At 48.8% G+C, this 22,736-nt stretch overlaps 2 protein-coding genes across 6 annotated transcripts in view; one reads left to right on the top strand and one right to left on the bottom strand.

The window, feature by feature from the left end:
- Positions 1-675: 675 nt before the first annotated feature.
- Positions 676-22,736, bottom strand: part of tfb1m (transcription factor B1, mitochondrial) — a 26,434-nt gene continuing 4,373 nt past the window's right edge. Inside the window, exons 1-8 of one of the 3 annotated variants that reach the window (XM_037485990.2) lie at positions 21,687-21,727; positions 20,560-20,706; positions 19,782-19,933; positions 19,472-19,580; positions 19,238-19,389; positions 19,015-19,134; positions 2,306-2,433; positions 676-1,529 (exon numbers count right to left, since the gene is read on the bottom strand). In XM_037485990.2, coding sequence (XP_037341887.1) covers positions 1,250-1,529; positions 2,306-2,433; positions 19,015-19,134; positions 19,238-19,389; positions 19,472-19,580; positions 19,782-19,933; positions 20,560-20,695 — 1,077 coding nt within the window. In that variant the 5' untranslated portion in view covers positions 20,696-20,706; positions 21,687-21,727 and the 3' untranslated portion in view covers positions 676-1,249. The other 2 variants (XM_037485991.2, XM_037485989.2) reach the window with 2 other exon arrangements.
- LOC119227308 (claudin-20) lies at positions 8,385-12,159 on the top strand. Of its 3 annotated transcripts, none has more exons than XM_037485994.2 (2): positions 8,385-8,647; positions 9,322-12,159. In XM_037485994.2, exon 2 carries the CDS (start codon positions 9,512-9,514, stop codon positions 10,241-10,243), a length of 732 nt encoding a protein of 243 aa, XP_037341891.1. In that variant the 5' UTR covers positions 8,385-8,647; positions 9,322-9,511; the 3' UTR covers positions 10,244-12,159. The 3 variants fall into 3 exon arrangements, with proteins under 3 accessions (XP_037341891.1, XP_062413423.1, XP_062413422.1); XM_062557439.1 differs by having other exon boundaries at positions 9,056-12,159; XM_062557438.1 differs by having other exon boundaries at positions 8,385-9,194.

The raw sequence follows: 22,736 nt of genomic DNA, 5'->3' as shown, positions 1-22,736 counted from the left end.
CTTGTGTCCTAGTGACAGGTGGAGCGGTGCTTCTCTCAGGCGGGAGGGGGGGTCCCCGATCAAGCTGTCGTAAGAAATTCAGATATTGGCAGAAAAGGTATTTTCTCAATAGAATTCAAAGAAAACTGACAGAAGCAAAGTTATAAGCTTTATACGGGAACGTCTTCAATTGGCTGAGCACATTCCATTTAGTTATTTACTGACATAATATACTACGATCATCTGACATTTTACTGTCACTCTACCGTAATTGTTCCTTTTTTTTCGGCATACTATGACATTTTGTTATTTTTGAAAAAAATATATTTTAATCCTTTTTTTTTGCCTGGACTTTGTAGGTCATGCAGCCAATTCCTGTTTCAATAACTCTGGGATTTTAGGAAGGCTTTATATGAGGTTCTACATTTGTAAAGATAATCGGACGTTGGTTCATTACAATATGTGACTCAGACATAACTAACGAACATTCTGGGGAGGCATTTGCAAATAGTCTATACACCACCCTCATAACTTTCCCCAGACGGCGTAGTGATGACTCACAGCTGCCACCGTGCACGTTTATGCTTCACGTGGATCAGATGAAATCCTGACTGTGGCTGGAGGTTAACACCGACCGATCCTCCTGCAACTGAACCGCGGCCATCTGCCACCCCGACGGGAAACCCCCTCGTCACGTTCTGTTTAAGCTTTCAAAAAGGATTATTTTATTGACATGAAACATTAAACGGCTACAGCGTGGTTAGCACACATCGCGTGAATGCTGTATGACATCAGTGACATTTTTAGTCCACCGAGGGGACTTTCGTGATATAAACATCGGCATTAAGAGTGCATTCCTTTTAATGATGGAAAAAAAAATCACTTACCTCCTCCCAAGTGACTTAAGCAATTCAGTACTTAGAGGAGGGAAAACGACCTGAATCTGGTGCTGCCGTGTTGTTCCCGTTTTCTAAATCACCCTGAAAACACTGACTGTTATTTCAGGTCCCGCAGGACAAAATGTTATGCAAGTGGATCTGAAGTGAAAGAAAATGGGACAGAAAGAGACGCTCACTCTTCTAAGACCTACTGCAGGGTTCTGGAGATGATCCGACCCATGCAGGCTCTTCGTGCGCCCCATGTTTTTTTGCGTCTTTCCCAGGATTTCAAGGGCTTTTTAAAAAAAAATGCATGCACATGCCAGGTTGAAATGTGAGTAACAGCAGCACTGTTGCCATGGCACTGGAATATTAGTGGGCTTTATTTTAAGTTATTTAGCAGGGTTGTTGCAGGATGCCGGGGGGGGGGGCTCGTCCGTAGACGTGTCCGTTATTTTTTTAATTTTCCTGGCGAGGTTCTTCACTCTGAGCTCCTCTCTGAACTCGTAGCTGAGGAGACTGGGCTCGTGTGCGCACAGATGAGCGTAGGCATCGGCCAAGGCCCCGAACTGGGGTATGGTGAGTTCCGTGGGCCGCAGAATGGGGTCCACGTCTGCTTTCCGCATCACCTCCTGCGTCAGCTCGGCACGACGCGCCTCGGGGAACAGCTTTCTGAAAAGGTGAGTGGGGAAAACATGAAGAAATAATGGGACAGATTGATGGTGATATAACGGTAAGAAAATGATCCCTCAGCAACTGTTCAAATGAATTGAAAACGCAAAAAGCATAATAAAAAACTAAATACTCAGATGGAGCCAAAATGGACACATTAAGACTGCAGCTATCATTGGAATGTTTAGCATTTTTCCTGAAAAGCTCCCCAAATATTCAACATAGACGGGCGATCATTTGTTTCTATAAACGCTTCCCTCCTTCCCCGTGTTCTTTCTCTGCAGGTCGGTGAGTAACGGCTAATTCCACACACCACGCAGCACCCAATCCTTTTAGGCGCTTCAGTGCCGGTGCCTCCTCTCCAATTTGGTGCCGCCGCCAACCCGCTACAGTTACATAAAAATATGCTGCCTCCTCCTCCTCCTCCTCCTGTGCCACCTCAATGACTCATAATTGCTGCTCTCTTTCGCACAACCAGAGTCCTTTTTGTCATCCGTGCCCACGTACCCTTCAGGAGCGGGGGCGACGGGCAGCGTGTGGGCGTGTGGGTTTTATAAAGCGGGCTCCGATGATCAGACTCGTCCGGAGAACAAAAAAGGTGTGTGTGTGTGTGTGTGTGAGTGAGAGAGACAGAGGACTGCAAATCCCCCAAAAAACAATCGGACTAATAGAAGCGATGAAGCAGGGAGGGGAACATGTAGAGAGACTGATGGATGAGGATGAGGCAAGATTAAGAAGTAGTGGAAGCCTTGAAAGCTCCATCAAGTAGAACTTACTCTACTCCCTTGTGGCAGTGCTTCCTGCGGAACTGGAACACGTTCCTGACGACTTTCTCCACCAGCTTGAAGGGCTGCTGGATCTGGGGCTGAACCAGAGGGGTGAAGTGAACTACTCCCACGTCCACCTACACACAGCCGGAGGGAGCAAGAGACATCTTAAGAACTGGTTTGCAATGGGGAAAGTGGCGAGAAAGAGCGAGTAGTGTGAAACACTGGAAATGTGATTTTATAAAAAGAAAAGCGAGGGGGAGGGGCGAAGGGATCAATATCCTGGGATAGAAGCGAAAGAAGCAAAAGGCAGAAAACAAGGTGACGCAGCATCGCCGGCTCCAGTTGCCACAGTAACGCTGGCGCGATGGACCACAGACGCCCCCCCCCCCGTCTCTCCTCGTGGGCCCCGCATCACCGCCAGAGTTTCTTAATACGTGGCTGACTCACCGTAGCTCGCCCCTCTACACGCCACGGCCTTGTTGTCCGTCTACCATTTGCACGACAAGGGGGGGCCAACGTAGCACCAACGCGTGTGGACGCAGCGATGGGAGCGTCAGGCAGTCACACGGCTCACGTCGCTGCTTTATGGGGGACACGAGCGCCGCGAAAGGAAGGGCGTTTCACACCGAACGTGAAATATGTGTCGGAAGATCACTTTGAGGCATCTTTATGAGACATTTATTGTACACCAAATCCTCCATTTTTTCTTCTTCTAATGCAGTTTTGTTTTTTTATGCGAATTACAAATACCAATAAAAACAAGCCAGCAATAAAGTAACAACTCTTGCACACGAAGCAAATTAATTTTTTCTCTCGCAAATCGTCGTCTTTGATAGAGAAAAGAAAAAGCATAAATGCCACAAACAGAGACAAGTAGTTGAGCGTCCTCTTGAGGGTGACGAGCCTACACGAGAAGGCGAAACATGGGCCTGGTCTGAGCCGGACTAAACGGCAGCAAACCAAGCAGAAAAGTCCGTTTTACAATTACAATTACAGACCAGGGGGCTGAGTGCCTGCCGCTTGGCTGTGTATGATGGAGCGTGTGTGAGAGACAGAGAGACAGAGGACTATCACAGGCATGGTTTCTAAAAGCTTTTAAAAATAGAAATTGGAGGAAGCGTCGAATTATTTGGGAGTCGTCGGCCCATCGTATGTATTCATTTATTTATATATTACCAGCAGCGGCGGCCTATGAGCTCACTGCCTTTGCTTGAGCGGTATTCTAAGCTGACCATTATAAACCAGGTACCACATCAGAGTTAACACGTCGGCTACATACGAGCGCAATGAAGGTCAGATCCTCGTGCCCGGCTTTGTTGTGAAAGGTCTGAAAATGAAGAATTGCCAGCAAATATTTCAGATTTTCCTCTTCTAGCGGCTTTATTTTGACGACACAGTAACTGGGCTTGATGTACCGATTGGGCCCGGCCAGTAGCCCTGGTTGTAAACCCCCCTGAACCAGAGCGGAGGGCCATGTGGTGGTGCTAACCTTAGCTCCTGTTCCTCAGTCCTAAGCTGACTTGACACATTGTTGAATGAAGTGGTCGCGCCAGACCTCCGTCTGAATCTTGTTGACAAGCCACACACCCACTGAACATCCTCACTCTGTCCCCCCCCCCCCCCCCTTTAAGGAACCATCTACTCTCTTAATATTCTGAGCACCATCACGGAATCAAAAGAACTATAAAGTCAGAAAGTTTGGACCTGCGCGCAGTTCAGTCCTGCAAGACACTGTACTGCGTGCGAACCAATGGCAGAGCCGTGTGTGTGTGTGTGTGTGTGTGTGTGTGTGTGTGTGTGTGTGTGTGTGTGTGTGTCCTCCCATAGATGGTAACAGCTTCGCTTCCCCTGTGAGGCGCTGTACTCTGACTGGCTGAGCACCACGGGGCTCCGAGGGAAAACATCCGCAGGGTTATTCTAAATAATAATACCTTTCATTGTCCCTGAGTGCTTTTGGCCTTTTGAGTGCTTTTCATGATACTGAAGGACTATTTTTATATAGCGAGCAAAAATGATGAGAAACGCCTACGTAAGTAGCTCACGTGTCCGTGTGAATGCAAAAGAAGTGGAGATCTGCAAGGTGGACCGGGGCGTTTCCTGAGAGGTTCCATCCCTGTGACCGAAGGCGTTAAAAGGACGCAAGCAAACAAGGTTTCACAGCATGTTAACTTGAGATTTAAAAAGGCAAATTGAGCACGTGCTAACACATAGCAGCGCACTTATTTCTCCTGCCAACGCAAACGTACACTGGACTAACTTGAAGGGACTTCGGCTCCTCCGCCCTGCGGTTTAAACTGATACGCCCTGCGGCGCTCCTCCTCGGGCCTCCTCAGGAGATTCTATTTCTGGGTTGCGTCACTCACAGCTGCTTTTTTCTTTCCTGGGGGAAAGGGGGGGGGCAGGCGTCAATAATTGGGGCAGGAAAACCTAAGTGGTCCAAAGAAGACCCGTGAAGGATTTCTAATGAGCCCCTTTTGGCTTCGCGGTACCCCTCGGCGAGCCCTTGTTAAAGCGCAGCACTATCTCCCATCTGATCTGTAGATCCCAGCCCCCCCCCCCCCCCCCCCCTGTAAAGTGCCGCAGGAACGCTTTGTCTCAACAGCACCGGAGGCTACTTGCAACAATAGAGCGGAGGGGTGGAAGGTACGGCATGTTCTGAACATCTGTTGACTAACTTCTGGTTTCATTTTCAATGTCCATCTTTGGCTTATCAGAGACCACCCAACACAAAAAAAAAAAAGACTTCTTAAGTTTCTGTAGTGCGTGTGAGAGCCTCGGCTTCGTAATCCCTTTAACGTAAAGGCATTGAGAGCTTCACATCAACATGTTTGGATTCTGATTCGAGAGGTTGCATCTGTATTTTGGCGCGCAAGATATCCGACCACAACCCGGAGCGATGAAGGGGGAACGTCTTTAATTTCAGGTTCTGCTGGAATAATCGGGCCGTTTGTATTCTGCGCTCCGTGATTTAAGAGGGGAGCAAGTGGAGAAGTCGATACGGGGACCATACAGGCAGCAGCATTTCAGCCATCATCTTGTCCGAGTCACTTTGCTGCGATGATTTATGTATGGCCTTGCTGCGCGGCTTCAATAGCGCCACCGGAATATAGCGCGCTCCCCGCCATTAATCCTTCGCCCTGATAACCTCAACATGCGAGGAAACTCCGTCCTAAATCACGCGCCGTCGCCTGGCTGCTCCATTGAGATGCTGTGAACATGCCTTCGGTCCCATCGACAAACACCTTTAAAATGCTTCACATCTGCTGGGAGATCCTGAACTGGGGCAGCAGACTGACTAATTGACCAGCTTTGACAACCTTAATACCCCCCCCCCCCCCACCCCAATCCCTCCACCCCGCCGATTCATTGCTCAATCAATGCTCTTATGGTAATTATTTCAGCAGGCCATCATATCTGGCAGCAGAAACGTGTGAATCATTACGTAATTTGGCCTCCTAATTAGATTGTTATGTAGGGATCAATACTCAAGCTCATGAAAGTGATTGCTCCGGCTCAAATCTGGCTAATTTGATTGGAGCTTTAGAAGATACTTTAAAACATTTACGGCTTCCTCCCTTATGCATGCTATACTGGATGAACTAATAAACCACCACAATGCACATCCACCGTAGAAATAAGCTAGTTTAGATTCCCTCTCGTAGAGAGAAGAGGGCCAAATATGAGACGCCACCCAAAAGCCCAACGTCTGCTTTTGCCTGCAACTGAAGACCTTTAGTGCAAAAGTATTACCCGTGAGTTACCATATTTCATGTGTTTGACCTTCCCACAGCTCAGCAGGGCACTCCATTACTGCTCTGTAATGCTTCTCCTCCCACATTTCCACCGCCAACGTCGCTTTCTTGGTGAGCTCTCGCCCAATGGGGTTGTGTGCAGTAATTTGTCACGTCCCTCTGAGCGTAACCATGGCGAGATGGCAGGGGGGGGGGGGGGGGGCCCTGGGGCCACCGGCCACTCCGCTACCTGAACCACCAATACTTGCGCTTACATAATGGCAGGTTCTGGGAAAAAAAAAAAAAAGCACTGAAGAAGAAAGCCATATACAGCCAGGGAATACAAGAGAGGGAAAAGCTCACAGCGTTCCTGCTAAGGGGGAAGAGCTGCATTAATCATGACAATACCTTGAGAGGACAACCTCCATTACATCGGTGGAGGGAGACAGGAGGAGGAGGAGGAGGAGGAGGAGGCAGCAGCCGATGCAAGGCTGGTGTTGCCGGAGGGGGTTCAGGGGAGAAAGGGCTTTGGCGTATTTCCCGTGAAGTGGCCCATGGCGTGCAAACCGGGGGGCGGGGGGGGGGGGTGGGCCGCCGAGGACCGTCGCCATGGCGTTTTGACGAGGTCAGCTCCTTTTGGACGGACTCTTTTGTTCCAAGAAGAGCTTCTGAACTTCTCACGCGCATCTGACTGTTTTACGTTCACCGTCGTTCCCCCGGGACTCGGCCCCAATGAAGTCAGCCGAGGAGACGCTTAAATCAGGCCGCGCCGCTAAATTTGCAGAATGTCACAATGCTTTTGCACCGGAGAGGGGGTGGGGGGGGGGGGGGGGGTTTCCACACATTATCTGTGTGTGAATCTGTGCCCTGGTGCTGCTACACGACATCACAGCTGCCACACAGCAGACCGCCTTTACAAGACGACGAGCACAAAAAACAAAAACAAAAAAAAAACCCAATTACACAAGGGGAGGACATAAAAGGGGAAAAATGCAAATGGAACGATAAAAGCCCCTCGTGCGGGCAAAAGGAGCGCGGCCCGTCCGGCTGTGCCTCCGAGCGATGCTGCAGAAAGGCTAGAGAGGTCTGCTGCGAGGTGATGAAATAAAAGATAAATTAAAAAAAAAGGGGACCACGCTTATAATAAGCTGCGATATCTTCACACATCACAGCGCCACACACTCACCGGGCTTATGTTAACCACGTTTTGTCAACCAGAACAAGGATGAATGGAGAAAGCTGATCAATAGCTAAACAAATCAATTGCCAATCCACACGTAACGACCACACATCACTGTGGTCAATGGCTGGTCATTACACTGTAAGTGGGGGGGGGGGGGGAATTATTTCTGGCAGCAGGCTTTTTTTTGCAGATTTGCCAATGCAGCAAAATAACAGCAACACACATCTGCGTTTCCAAGGGTATCGGGTCTATTAGTCCAATCAGATTTTTTTTTGTCTTCCCCCCTCCCTTTCCCATTTTGTCCTCTTTGTCCTTTGTCATTCGTGGACCACCTGAGACACTCCCTTCCTTTGTTGCGTGGCCTCTACAGAGAGGCGATGGAAGACGGGGTAGCAGCTGTGAGTTTTAGGCTCCGGCCGACGGATGCTGGACGAAGACGGTGCCCCAGGGAGGGTCAGTTTGGGCCTGGAGGGGTGACCGTGCCCCTCTGAGCCAAAACAAACCCAAAACAAAGCTCACCATCTCATCTGGAATCTACAGAAACTAATAATAATCCTCTTTGTAGCCTCGATCCGTTCAAGCAACACCATTCTACCAAATGTGATGTATATTGTGAATAATGTGCTAGTCATTCATCAAAGTTTCAAATTTTGACTGTTTTAACTCCATGGGACTTTTTAAACAATTACTCAAGTATTCAGTTATTTTCACAAAATACATCCTAAATAAATAATATTCAAAACTATATATGAGAACTATATTTGAAACAGCATTTGGTTTAGATGATGAACAATAAAAACAGTTAAAAAAAAGTAGAATTCCCATCAATTACTAGGTTTTATTTATCCAATCCCAGAGTAGTGTGGAAATAAACAGTTATGATAGGAACAATTTCCTTCAGGGAATTGAAATAATTAAATTATTATTATAATTTGTTTCTTTAGAGAAAGGTCTGTTAAAATTTGTGGAAAACCAAATACAGATACACGTTTAGGGAAGAAAGCTTTTCCACATGAAGTCTAATATTATTTAGATCGTTCACGAAGTATTTCTTAGCTGGACGGCAGTATGCAGCTTCCTTCATCCGCTTATGAAGTTGTTGTGAGGCAGAGACCGCTTTTCTCATATATACCGGCGAGCGGGGGGGAGGGGGGAGGGGGGGGGGGGGGGCGAAGGAGGGAGGGAGGGAGGGAGAGGAGAGCGCGCGCGAGAGAGAGAGAGCGACAGAGAGAGCTCTGTGCGGTCGACGGAGCAGGGATGTCCTCTCCCGCCCTGCTGCCGAGGACATGGACGGCTCGAATGGACCCGTAATCCGGGCCGAATTGTCCCCGCTCGCGCCCTCGCCGGCCGGCCGTCTCTCCGCGCGCCGCTCTGCGTGTTTACGGGATTCACTGCGAACAACGTGACGCGCGCGCCAGCTCTGCGCCAGCCGGGGTAAGGGATAATTTCAACATCGCTCTTCTGGCTTTTTTTTTTTTTATTACATTTTTAAATTTTATTTTCCTCCGCTCTCTTGGATTGTAAAATGACAACAGACAAACTACATTGAAGAGTCTTTTTTTCTTTTTCTTCATTCGGAGACGTTAAAGATCAAAATGCGCCAGCTGGGAAGTAAAAGGAAATGAGAGGAGGAACAAAAATAACCAAAAGAACTGGTGAAGTTTAATTGAGTGAACTGGTATTTTTTTTTTTTTACCTCGTCTGAAATATTGGCTCAATTAATAACAAGGCAAACGGCAGTGGCTTTAAAGTGGTAGTATACGGCGAGGGCACTGCGGCTTTAAGTCCACATAGCTATTGAACCAATACCCCCCAAACTCATTTCTCCCTCTCCAATAACAGCTCCATGGGGCTCCGGTAAGGAAGAGGAGGAGAAAGGCAGCACGTAGAAAATGCACACGTGCACGACAACCCTGAGCGCTTGGCTTACCTGCATCCCAGTCAGCCGGAGCCACGCTGCCCTTTGTTTCCACCCAGAAAAGTGTGTGCTTGTGTGGGGCTGAGCGAAGGGGGAGAAGGAAGGAGGCAGTGCCTGGGGACCCACTCACTTCCATCTCTCATTTGCGTCTCCCTCACACTCTCTCTCTCTCTCTCTCTCTCCCCTCCAGTCCGGTGGAGCCGCAGCTGAAGAACTGGGGCTTTGATTGGCAGCCGGTACGACACTGAGGCAGCGGGGTCGACGTGCCTGGCTGGCGCTGGGTGAATGCTGCCCGGCGAGGGCAGGCGCTGAGGCGGCGGCGGCGGCGGCGGCAGCATCCACTTGAAAAGAAGAAGAAAAAAAAAAAAAAAAGGAGGAGGATGGCATCCACGGGCATGCAGATATTTGGATTCGTCCTCGCCCTGTTGGGCATCATGGGCGCCATGGTGGCCACGCTGCTGCCCAACTGGAAGGTGAGCGCGGACGTGGGCTCCAACATCATCACGGCGATCTCCCAGATGCAGGGTCTGTGGATGGACTGCACGTGGTACAGCACGGGCATGTTCAGCTGCACGCTGAAGTACTCCGTGCTCTCGCTGCCCGCGTACCTGCAGACCGCCCGCACCACCATGGTGCTCTGCTGCGTGATGGCCGCCATGGGCCTCTGCCTGGCGTCCCTGGGGCTCAAGTGCACGCGCTGGGGAGGGGGCCGGCGCTCCAAGCGGCACGCTGCGATCGCCAGCGGCGGCTGCTTCGTCGCCGCCGGCTTCCTGTGCCTGGTGCCGGCTTCCTGGTTCACCAACGAGGTCATCACCAACTTCCTGGACTCCTCTGTGCCCGAGAGCAATAAGTTTGAGCCCGGGGGCGCCGTGTACGTGGCCTTCGTTTCGGCGGGGTTCCTCTTCGTCGGGGGGTCCATCTTCTGCATGTCCTGCTCGGGCAAAAGGCACGGCCCCCAAGACATGATCCTGCTCCCTCCCCCGGACAAGTTGCTGCTCCAGCAGCAGCAGCAGCAGCAGCAACAGCTGCTCCAGCAGGAGCTCCAGCACCAGTACTGCTCCCTCTCCCCGTTAGACAACAAGACCGGCTACAGCCTGCAGGACTACGTGTGATGGAGCAGCGCTCTACGGCCACGAGGAGACGAGCCTGAGGGGGGACGCCATCGCGGCTTATGCTACACACTGGGCTCCACTCCAGATGGAGGTGGGGAAAAAAAAAAAAAAAAGGAGAGGGGAGGGGAGGGCAACGACTTTGAATTAATTTCCCCTTTCCCCTCCGTCTTGCACTTCCTTCCCTTTGGTCTTTTGCAAAGCACAAGCGGTGGAGGTACATTCCCTCGGCGTCGCCTTGGATCAAACTGAACTGAACGTGTGAGGAGGCGGGATGAGGCGCTGCAGGATGCCGCTAACCAAACGCAGAACTCCTTCACCGGTAAACCACAGAGAGAGTTCCCCAGGGAATGGATTAAGCAAATAAGGAAGCCTTCCGTGTAGATAGATGTTTTTTGATTCCCCACCCACCCACCCCTCGCCAAAGGTTTGAATTCAAAAGGAAAAAAAAGCAATCATTTAGCTGCTATTTACAATCTGTCTGTGTCCACTCAATTGACAAAAGAGGCAGTATAACGCCTGAGAAACCGTTCCGTAGCGAGCCGTTGTAGTTTTCCACTAGAACGCTACGAGGAACTGATCGAAAAAAAAACAAATAGTCATATTTTTGTTAGCTACTAGAATGATGTTGATATTTTGCCTCTAAAGCATGCTGCGTGGAGCCTGCCTGTGTACTGATACAGCGGCATGCCTGGTTAAAAAGATAATTATAAAAAAGACTCAGACATAGCCACAAAATGCCTGTGCCTGAAAAGCTGTAGAAACATTACCCATGCTGCGAGTGTTCAGAGAGGACTGTCAAGAGGAGCAAACGGGGGGGGGGGGGGGGGACTGGCGGGCAGCAATTCAGACAGAAAACGCAGACAAACAGTTGCCTGCTTCCCTCTCTCTGCGGGGTGAAAATGCGAGAGAGATGGAGAGGAATTGACAGAGAGAGAGAGAGAGAGAGAGAGAGAGAAAGGGAGTCAATGAAGAAGCAGAGTGCAGCGTCTGATCTGTGCGGCTTTATTTATTTCTACCAAGACAAAAAACACACACTGCCTGTGAGTAGCAGCCGCCCCTCCCAACCCACCTACCCATTTCTGCCCCACCACATGCACATCCACCCACCCGCCTGCGCTCTCCTCTGTGTGTGTGTGTGTGTGTGCACAGTAAACAATCGCCGGCTTTCTACATGTGCTTTTTGCTTGTGTCATCCTCCTCCGCACTGCCATGGAAACGGAATTCGGCATTCAAATGACTGGTTTGTGGGGGGGGCGGCTGTGTGCATGTCAGTCAGTGATTTGAAGTTGTTTTAGAGGAAGAGGAGGAGGAGGAGGGTGGGGGGGGACATCTTTTTCCCGTTGGCATGGATCCAGAAGCTTTAAATCAGAGCTCACACTGCTTTCATTAATCCTCTTTATTAGCCTGTTGCATGGTCAGAGGTAAAAAAATAAAAATAAATAAAAGGCCCTCTTTACTGCCCGCTGCAATAGTTTTACCATGCGAGTGACCTCCCAGGGATGAACGGATGTTTAATGGTGCAGAGAGGAGGCAGAAAGGGAAGAGGCTTCTTGTTGTGGCGGGCAGCTAAAAAAGGTTTGAGTCATTCCCCAGATGTGACTTGTATTCCAAGTGCGTCAGCAGTGCGCATATGCTGCCGGTCTGCACCTGCTGAAGGTCTCAGTGTCTTAAAACTGCAGCCACTTGACTAGGCCGCCATTCCTCCGTTTCCTATCCATCACTCTACCAGCGCCCGCCTGCCCCCCCCGCGCGCTTCGCCCCCGCAGTCCTGCTTTTGTCTCATCGATGTCACATGGATGCGATTGCTGACAAGAGAAAGCTAATGCATGCCGAAGGCACCAACAGACTCCCCTCCTACTTTGTTGTCGGTGGCGACATCGGTGCGTCTGCTCTACGCCGACGGAGGGGGGGGGGGGGGGGGGGGGGGGGGGATTGTGTTTGAGACAGGACACGAGGCAGCGATGTACAGTGCCTGCACATTCTCTCCTTCTCTCGCCTCCTGGGGGGGGGGAAAGAGCAGATGGCCGAGCCCAGCTCGCCACCTGCAGGCCGCTGCCGGGCACGCCGCGGGCCCCCTCCGCCGCGGGCCCTGGCAGCGCTCTAGGGCCAGGTTTCTTACACACCCCCCCCCCCCCCCCCCCCCCTCCCCCACCCCTCTGCCGACTCAGCCATCTTGCCCACCACATAGCCGCCCGACGGAACTGGCCTCCTGACAATGACTCACTGCCCAGGCACCATAACCAATGCAATAAACGAAGAAGAATGTGCCATGTGATCAACTAATACCGACACGTTATGCGTTTTGAGAATGTGCCAAATCTTTTCACGAGGACACATTTTAGTACTATCTGGAGTTCTTTCCGTTTATTTTTTTATTGGGTTGTTTGTACGTGACTTATACATCAACAAATGTTTTACGGATTTGTGATTTGTTCTGCCCGACTCAAGTCAACTAGATGCTTGTGTTCAGTCCAGTGAAGCTTTCGAGGGTTATTTTAAATCCTCTTTATTCTTAGTTTCCCAAAGCACAGCAGGACTTTATAGGGGTGAGAGTTTCATTGAGGAGTAATGAGTGTGGTGTTTTCTAAATGTTCTTGTGTTTTCGTTTCATTAATTCCCGGTTCACTTTTAGTCCATGACAACAGTACAAGTATCCAGGCTTTCACCCTTGTTTTTATTTCTCAGAGGGATCAGGATTCCCTCAGATTGTCTCAATATTAAATACAATTTCATGTTCATGCCATATCTTCTTTATAAGAAGACAACTCGATGCACTTTTACTTTTGTTACTTTGTATGAAACGGCCGAGCATTCCAAGCACCCTGGACCAGTAAAATACACAAAACTACCGACACTCCAGGGGGGGAAAAATTAAAAAGTGAAGGGTTTCTCTGATGATCAGCAAGAAAACGGGAGCTAGAGATTTCTTTTTTTTTGTGGCTGTGCCGTTGGATCATCAGCACGCAAATTCATCAGCTTATAAGTGGCCAGAGTGCAAAGCGACTACGTCCTAAAAGTCTAAAGAGTTACAACTCTCCTGCGTATACTGTAACGAGACATTGATTTATAATTTTGATAACTGCAGCTTATTTTTGTGGATGCTTTAGCACTTCTTACTTTGCCAGAGCATATTTGTGATGATTAATAGTTCACAAGTTCTGATACAGTGGTCTCAATGTGCTTGTGCAAGTAGTTCTATTTTTTACCAATAAAACTATTTTGTGAAAGCAAACGCGGGTGTGGTCTGGTGTGGTCGAGGCGATGAAAGGACGGAGACGGCAGCTCGTCGGGCGAGGGCGAGCGGCGCCGGGGGCGACCGGCAGCTCGGACGCAGAACCCCGGGAGAGGCACGCCGTCCGAACGCCGGGAGGTCGAGGGGGAAGCGGGACGCAGGCGTGCGCGTTGCGTCGAACATTCGGCGAGACGTTCACGTCAAGCGGAGGAACAAATGGAGGCGGTGATTTATCACCAACGTGACTGACGTAAGATTTTTTCGCAGTTTAAACCGACGGAAAAGATTCATCAATTAATTGAAATGTGGATCGACAGAAAAATTATTTGCAGATACTCTAATTATTGTTGGGAGTCATTTTTATTAACTGCTTGCAGCTACTTAATAGTGATGCTACTTTTCTTTTATGTAATCATAAATTGAAAGCCTGTGGAAAATAATTGTTGGATTACTTGATAATGATAACATCAATTACTAAACATATATCCCGGTCTCATTACAAATACTTAACTATGAAAAGACTTTTAATGGAAACATGCATGAGGTTAAATAGTGTTACTCCGAGAATTTTAACACCGCTTTAGTCAGGCCATTATACACAAAATAAAGAACACTTATCAAGAAAAAATGATATACATAAGAAAGGCTAATTTAAATTTTGAGAGAATTCCTGAAAATGTGTTTCATACAACCGTAATATAAAAATGTCCAAAAAAAACCCATTGAACAACATTTCGATGTCTTTGGCCTCGAGTTGAACTGGTTTCGGAAAACTTTCCCACTTTAGTATCTTTGTCACATTCCGTAGCCTGTACACTTCAGACGGTTCGCTCGCTCACTTTCTATTTACTCTTCAAGTGAATCTGGGCTCTCGTTACAGCTGATTGGAGCGAGAATGTGCTTTCCTGAAACAAACATGGAATATTCACTGCCCCCCCCCCAGTCTCCCGCTCCTCTTGGTTATGCAACAAGAGTGCAGATCAAATAACCGCTCGTCTCGTGGGGAAAACGCTAATAAGATCTGCTCCTCCGTGTGTTTAACCTACATTTTCCATCAAAGGCTCTCACCCCCGAGTTGTGCCGCTATGACAGATCTGGAATGTGGAGGGAGGTGAGCGCTCTTTGAAGGGGCGTGGGGGGCGGGGATTAACCACGCGTAAGGCCTCCCTCTGAAGTCCACCACCACGTCAGATCCACAGATTACTTCGCCGAACCCCCGTTGACCGGCAAGCGACCTTTCCAAAAAAAGATCAACCGCGGCGAGAGAGAGAGAGAGAGCCGGAGGCGGACACGAGGGGCCCGAGGCGGATACGAGAGCGCGCTGAGGACCGGGGGGGGGGGGGAATAATGGCGACGACCTTGGCCGAGCAGTTAACTGCTGAGAAAGGCAGAAACGGATGACAAAAGGGAGCTCTTGTAGGGAAACAATACACTGTGACAGCTCAAAAAGGAAGCGCTTTAATATTTCAGCTTTTACGCGGCGCTGGGAGGATCCTGTGAGCTGAAGGCGAGGGAGGCTAAATGACTGGAAAGGTGCGCGCACACACACAAGGGTTTGTTGCGAACAATGGCTCTCTGGATGGAACTGATGGGAGGAGGTTATTGTGTAGTGTTACAGGAGAGTACGCTGCATTAGCACAATGCATGCCTGCACGCCCGGATGCAACAAAAAGGGTTGCCGCAAATCTTGGAATTGTTGAAAGAGCAACGATACGATTTTTACTCTGAGCCTTCAAATAGCTTTTTAAAATTTTAAACTTAATTTGTTATCTTCGCGCCACCAGCAGGTTTAGTCTTTTAAAGCCGGCCTCCCAGATTTGGGACGCAGCCAGTTGTTTTAGCCTAATTCCTCAAAATACCGACATATTCTCCTGGCCTGCTTACTTAACTAAAACAGAGCTGACTTTGCTGAAAGAACTGAACGCTGACTGAGCGAACCAGGCCCGGGTTCTTTGTTAGGCGGAGCAATAGATCTCTGGAGATGTTCACGAGCCAACTCCGTCAACCTCTGCATTTTGTTTTAAAAAAAAGAAGAGAGGAGGAGGAGGGGAGTATTTTTCCACTTCTTACGGGTCTGTGATGTATTGAGACAAAGCCCTGCGGGCGTTTACCGCCAAGTCATTGAAATAACTTTGGCGCGATCCCCCCCGGTACCACGTTTGACCCCGGGCTCGGATGAGTAGTGAGCGTGCAGGTGAGGAAGCGGCCAGGGCGCCTCCTCTGAGTGGACTTTAAAGGATGTACTTGTCAGGATGAGCAGCTGCTGAAACCGAGGATATTACATTTTAATTATTGAACATGTACTCCACGTATCCGTGGGACTTTTACCGCCGGGTCGTCTCAACCCGGCTGCTTCGACGCGACTCAACCGCGCGGCGGTCTTGGTCGACCATTGAGTACCGGACAAACATCTGGGCGGCGCTCCGCCCGCGAGGCCGGTGCGTCCATTACTCAGAGCCATGTGCTGGAGGTACGGCTCGCTCGCCTCTCAGATCGATCTCTGTCATGGAGCCGTCCCGTGGCGCTCTGTACGGGGGGAGGGGGGGGGGGCGTTACCGTCTTTACATCCTCCACCACCTCCAGCCTTTGTTACATTCCACACAGACTCGCCACTCTTTATTTTTTCATATGCCACCGTGGTTTTAGGCGGATTCCTCTTCATGCATACTTTATTCCCATCTACATTCCCCAGCTTTCGCCAACTCATTTTCTCTTACTGATTTTACTTTTTTTTTTTATCTCTGTCATTGAAAATGTCTTTTCTTCCTCTGCTGTACAGGAGAGACGGCGGGTTTGCTTGTGATGGAGCATGTATTGTCCGCCTTAAAAGACCTGTGACGCACACGAGTTGATTTTAATCACATGCTCTTTGCAAATCAGCCATTGTCTACGTAAATAGGCAGCAGGAGATGAAAATGGATGACTGAACGCGGCGCATACAGGATGCAGATGCAACTCTTTGACCCCTGGCCGGGATACAAATTAGAAATGCGTATAATGACTAAAAGCAACACTTAAAAGACACCTTTCAGATTGATGTACAGCTGTGACCGACAGAAGCGATAGAGCGACGGGGAGTGACTAATGAGGAAAGGGAGGCAGGTGTGAACTGCAGCCAGACGCATCCTGGGGGGGGGGAATGGAGAGCCTCTGGGAATACCGTCAAAGCAGCCAATCGACGCGCTCCGAAACCTTCAAGGACAAACTCAAGCAGAGGAGGACAGGACGGGACGGACGAAGGGTCTACCCGCCCCCTGAAGTCAATACGGGCTCCCGGCAGCTGCTGATTTAAAATGGATTCAACATTTCCCTTCTCATTATCCCATTAGCTCGCACTGGCTAGCTCCTATAGGTTCAACCGACCAATCAACCCCACCCCCCCGCTTTAAGCTGAAGCTATTTTCTCATTATGGTTATTTGGAACGGTTCAGTAATTTCATAGTTTTTCCGTTGCTCTTTGTGACTCGCTGCGTGTTTGATTAGACAGAATTAAACCGCTTGAAATGTTTTTCACCTTCCACCAACTCCGATATGTGCGGGGTATCACCTGCATATTGCATTTACTCGAGTGTGAGAGAGCGAGAGAGAGAGAGAGCGAGCGAGAGCGAGAGCGAGAGAGAGAGTCCTTTGGTGATGCGGGAGGACGACGGCCTGGGAGCCCTACTGACGAACCAGTGGCATTTGGCAGAAGCGTTCAGAAATAACCCATCGATACGTGACCGGGTGGCCCCCCGGCTCCAGAGCGGCCGTGACTCACTCTCTTCTTCCCCCCCCCCCCCCCCCCCCGCAGCGGAATCAGGGAGCCTCGGGGGTTTGGCCACAAAGAAAAAGAAGCAATGCCAGTTGTGCTTCAATCTGAACAAGTTGAACAAACAAACAAATCTGCAGTGGAAACTAGATAATACAGACGCCGAGCCGATTTATTGGCCATTAAGTATGAGACGCACGTTGCAGTAACCATGGGAGACAGGCAGAAAGAGAGGGGAGCAGAGGGAGAACACCTTTTGATATTTTGAAGTGTTACACACTTTTTACAGTTTATTTCTGTTGTGACAATATTCTTCTAGATCTCTGTAGGCCTTCCGACAACATATCGGTCATCTCTGCAGACAAACCACCGCTTTAGAAGTCTATATTGCTGAGTGTCACAACTTCAACCCCCCCCCCCCCCCCCCCCACAAGCCTTTAATGCCGTCCCATAGATCAGGCAGGACGTTTTTACTGTTCATGCAATTTTGTGTAATTACGCTGGTGTGCACCAGTAAACGATATGGACCCATAGAGGGTTTTATGAGGGTTAGTAGTAAACAGGGCCCTGCACAGTGCACAGAGTAGGAGAGCATTTACATACTCGGTGTGCTCTCTGATCTTGTATGGAGGACACCGGCAGCAGGAGGCCTGCTCATCAAACACACATCATCTCTCCTGATGATATTCATTTGACCATTAAAACATTTAGTGGGGGAGGGGGGGGGGGGGGGGGGGCTTGCGTGCATGAGCGGCCGATTCATCTGCAGTGAAGACTCGTGCACTCTTGAGACACGGTATGCATGTTACCATGACACACGCGTGCACATTTCTAACACAGACCAGCAAGCTGAAATCCATTAAGCTGCCTTTTTTTTGACATGCACATAAAAGCAAAACTTTTAAGGGTAAAAAAAAGGAAAGAAAGAGAAAAGCACTGAAAGGCAGCGGAGTGTGATAAAATAATCATTGGCAGCCATCTCTTCTAAGAGAATGAACAATCAGCCCTGGTCCCATTCACTCTGCTGCGTTTTACGCCACAGAGGAGATTAAATATTGACCAACAGTGGGTCTTCTAAAGACCCACGACATCTTCAGGGGACAAACAGTCCATCTCTGACATCAACCTAACACCTATCCTTTAATTCAGGAAAAGAAAAACATGGCCTCGTTTGTACAAAAATGTGGGAGAGCTCCGAGGAATTGTTTGTCTGTAATCCCAAAATCCATCTCAGCAGAGCTGTCGATTAACCAACTCTGATGTTGCAGCGGTACTTATATTTTCTTAATGCCCCCCCCCCCCCCCCCCGAAAACTTTGCATTCACATGTTACGCAAGAGCAAACGTCTTTCTTTCACCACTGAGGCACGCACCAGGGCTGAAAGACGCAGAGCGAGAAAATGGTCCCAAAAAAGAAGCAGGGCCCTCATTATAAGGAGCAGTGTGATCGTGCTACGTCTCAAATACCCACCAGGCATCATTACAACCTAGAAAGGGTCCAGAGACCGAACAGAGACAACATCCACTCAACACAGTCTTAATGAAGCCTTAAAGCAAGAAGAGAAGGAAGGGGGTTTCAGGGGGTGGGGGGGGGCTTCTGACAGGGGCAAAGCAGGGGAGCTGTGAGCAGACGGAGGCCTTATAGGTCAAGAACTGCAACATAATAATGTGTCCAACTGCCCGTCACTGATTCAATACCGGCGCTTGCGGTTGAAATCGCCTTTTTTTTTTCTTCGACATGGCAGGATTACATTTGGAGATATTAAGAACCATCATTAAACTTTAATCCTACCTCCGGCTTAGGGACGAAGGCCCTCCCGGGGATGGTGAAGCAGTTGCGGACTGTGCAGAGGTACTGAGCCATGATGGACAGTCTGCTCCTCTGCTTGCTGCCCGTGCTGGCTGTCAACCTCTGGATGGAGAGGAGGACACACATGGGTTAGTTAAGGAATGTTGCTTTTAGTGGTAGCATAGCATAGCAACAAAATCAAGCCTTCTTTCAAATCTTCACTCACCTCTGCGACCTCTTTCTGGAAGGTGAGCGTGAGGCGTGTGCGTCCGTAGGCAAAGGGCCCCGTCCTGTCGGCCACGTTCTCCAGCCACTTAATGATGAGGGCGGTCGCGACGCTGAAGGGCAGATTCCCGATGACGTGGAGGTTCGGTGGATCTGTGGAGCCACACTTGCACGGGTCAACTGTGTGTGATGACACGCGGCGGCTGCAACAGCTTTCACAGGCTCCTGTTCGCACCTTCCTCCCAGGGCTTGGAGACATTTTCGGGGAATCCTCGGTCCATCCTGTACGTGAGTATATCACCGTGCACGATCCTCAACCTTCCCGGTGCCGCCTCGGACAACAGCTGTGGAAAACGGAGGTGACATTAAATGAGAAAAATGGTGCTCTAAAACATCTTCGGTCACTCTGCAGGTGGCTAATGATGCTGAGGTGGATTGAATGGCAAATGAAAGCTGACAGCGTAGGAGCTTTTTTTCTGCCGGGTGACCTAATGACCTTGATAACGTTGTGCAAAAGCCTGTATCGCTGTGGCTGTTCAATTTACCTTGAGCCCTGGGATGAAGCGCGTATCCTTCTCCACCACGAGCACATCTGACACCCCGGAATTGAGTATGGAGCGGGTGAGGCCACCGGGACCAGGACCCACCTCACACACATGGGCATCCCTCAAACCGCCCGCCTGACGCACGATCTTGTCTAAAAAGATGGACATTTAATTAACAACTCAACAGCGAAATCTCATTAATATGCAATATGCATTTTGGCATACACTGAAGTAGTTACTAAGTTTAACTAATGCACCACATGAATAACACCGTAACCTCAAATCAAATGTCTTCATTAGAGTCGGGGGTGTATAAATTGAGATTAATAGTGTGGTGTCACAATATCTGTCTGCGTCGTTGTGATGAAGAGGAGGTGCATTAATCCAACAGTCACCTTGTCCAAGGACAAGAGCGCAGATCAGACCTGCACTGCATCACTGATAATTACATTAAGGCTCGATGCTCTGCAAGGGCTGTAAACAATTGACTCGATCCATTCACATCAGAAGGAGATCTACTCAACCTCGACCGTACAGAAAACCCTGTCGGTTTCAATGCCCCGAAACAAGGTGATGCAGAGCGGTGCAATCGAGAAGAAAAAAAAAAAAAACACACCACCGTGCCCTCGGTGCTGACATAATATAGTAACAGAGAACAGGAGCCAGTGGGTAGGTACTGGCGCAGTGCAGGTAGGGCAAAATAAAAGGCAAGGTAAACATGTATTTCCCATGCAGATAAAGAACTCTATTGAAAGGAAGAGTGAGACTTGAGGCTGACCCGTGAGCCTCAAATCCAACAGGAAGTTCTGGGACAGCTGTTTCTCAGCTCGCAGGTTGTACAGCTTTATGAGCTCGCCAACGGTAGGCAGGGGAGGCAGCCGGAAAGACGCCAGTTTCCCCGAGGCGGCCATCATTCCGGTGAACACTGCGGAAGGAAAAGAGAACAAACAAAAAGGTGAGGAAACAGTGTGGTTGATCAGCTTCCTCTGCAGTTCGGTACAAAACCTGAAAAGGGCAACATGCTTGTAATTATAGCCTCTCAGTAAGAGCTTTTGAAAGATTCTGTGAAAATGATGGTCATCACAGATGCATCACAGGCCAGATGCTCAGAGGTAAGTATTTAATTGTATAGGCTACTATAAGCTTTTAAAATGTTTTACCACAAACATATTGCAAAGGACATTTATTGTCAAACAGCACAGTCTCAATCAACACAGGTCAATTCTGGCAGAATTGTTGTCAAGTCCCATTACCGAGGTTGACTTTAAAAGGTTTCGGGTATCTGGTCATGAAGAACTTGTGCACCACCTAGTGGTGTTATAACAGAAGACTAAATGATCAACATGAAGACACAAAATCAGGTGTTTTAACACTTTTTCCCTGTCGTTTGCTTCCACTTAATTCCGATCATCCCTAACCACTTGTTTAAGGAGCTGTTCGGGCTGATCCCTCCTCACCTCCTCACCGTGCCTCCTAACCACTAACCCACCAATGGGAGCACCACTGGTCGAGTTTAATCACAAAACCATAGTCTTTCACTCCACATTAGGAAAACACGTGTGTCCAACTAGTTAGTTTACGCCAATGGCCCCTGTGGAATCTGCTGCTACGTTAAACCCCAACATTTCCTCTGGGGAGGAAGTGAAATAACCTCAAACTGGAATAATTCACTTTACATTTAAGTTGACGGCGGACTGAGCTTTGACTGAGTCGCACACGGTCGTTAGCATCGCGGCTAATGTCAACTTATCGGGTCGTATGCTGTTAAAAGAACGCGAGGCTGTTAATTCAAGCATAAAAATCGTGGGGTTTTCCTTAAAAGAAAAACGAGGTACGACTGAGCTCTCTACAAACGGAATATTAGAAGGACAGACGGCTAATAACGCTGAAATCCACGTTTCTCACCGGTGCTGTTTTCCTCCCGTACGTTTCCCTATTCGTCATCTTACTGACGTATGAGTATCCAATGAATACACGAGAACTTCAATCTAAACCAATCAGAAAGGGAGAAGGCGGGGTTTGGCTGTGCCCTTGAAAAAAACCGTCTTTTGTTGATGTAATTACGCGTCAATGCCAAAAGAGGGCGGCTCGTTCAAAGGCGATGGACTTTGTTAAACTATTCACTATCTATCGGTTGGTGATCATGTAGCTCCAAACAATTGTCACTTAAGTGGTTATCAATAATTATCATAATTTAAAGAAAGAATGAAATAGGGTCGCAATTAAGCAACGCCCCCCCACCCAGTCTTGTAAGAATCCCCTAGTTTTGACGTTTCCATCATTTCTTTTACTAATGTATACAGTACTTGTCAGTTTAATGTGATTAGCAGCCCACTTGCTCCTTGTCCGTTGCAGAGAAGAAATTCCCAGTATAAGTGTTTTGTCATGCTGGGCGATGCACAGCTGTTGTTTGGATTGAGCTCCAGGGTTTGGCTGATTGGCTGCTTTGTTTCCCGCGGTGGCTGACCTTGGGAGAGAACTTCAGGCCCTTAAGATGGTCTACAGCTCTGGAGAGGTGTCTCCAAGGTCACCCTCTTGACAGTTAATTTCTGTGTAGGAATCACAAAAATAAGACTACTATGTACTCATGTAATTGATTAATCAACTGGGATCTGAGTGGTCATACTCCCCAAATATAGTCCATATAATGCCTCTTTGATTATTATTCTGGCAATCATCTCACTATTGGTTGAAAATATGAATATAAAAGAGTTCCCTTGCTGTGGCTTCTTTTTCCATTGGCAATTGCATTGAATGAAATCATACCTTGAAGTGAACTTTATTCTAGCTGAAGAAAAATATATCACCCCGGAACAGAAGGAGCCAGGATCATATTCCACCACTCCCCGGGGAACTACTTTAAAGTGGATCATGCATGATATCAAAATGTTTGCTTGACTTCTCCTCATTAAAGTGTTTATTAGTCACAGGTTGAACACTTTCCCGATAATGCAT

This window comes from Pungitius pungitius, chromosome 14, assembly GCF_949316345.1.
Source record: "Pungitius pungitius chromosome 14, fPunPun2.1, whole genome shotgun sequence".
NCBI lineage: Eukaryota > Metazoa > Chordata > Actinopteri > Perciformes > Gasterosteidae > Pungitius > Pungitius pungitius.
The sequence above is the reverse complement of the archived record's forward strand: the minus strand, read 5'-3'. Positions and strand labels throughout refer to the sequence as shown.

What these genes read in the sequence shown, in the direction of transcription:
- LOC119227308 (XM_037485994.2), top strand. Translation starts at nt 9,512, where the DNA reads ATGGCATCCACGGGCATGCAGATATTTGGATTCGTCCTCGCCCTGTTG.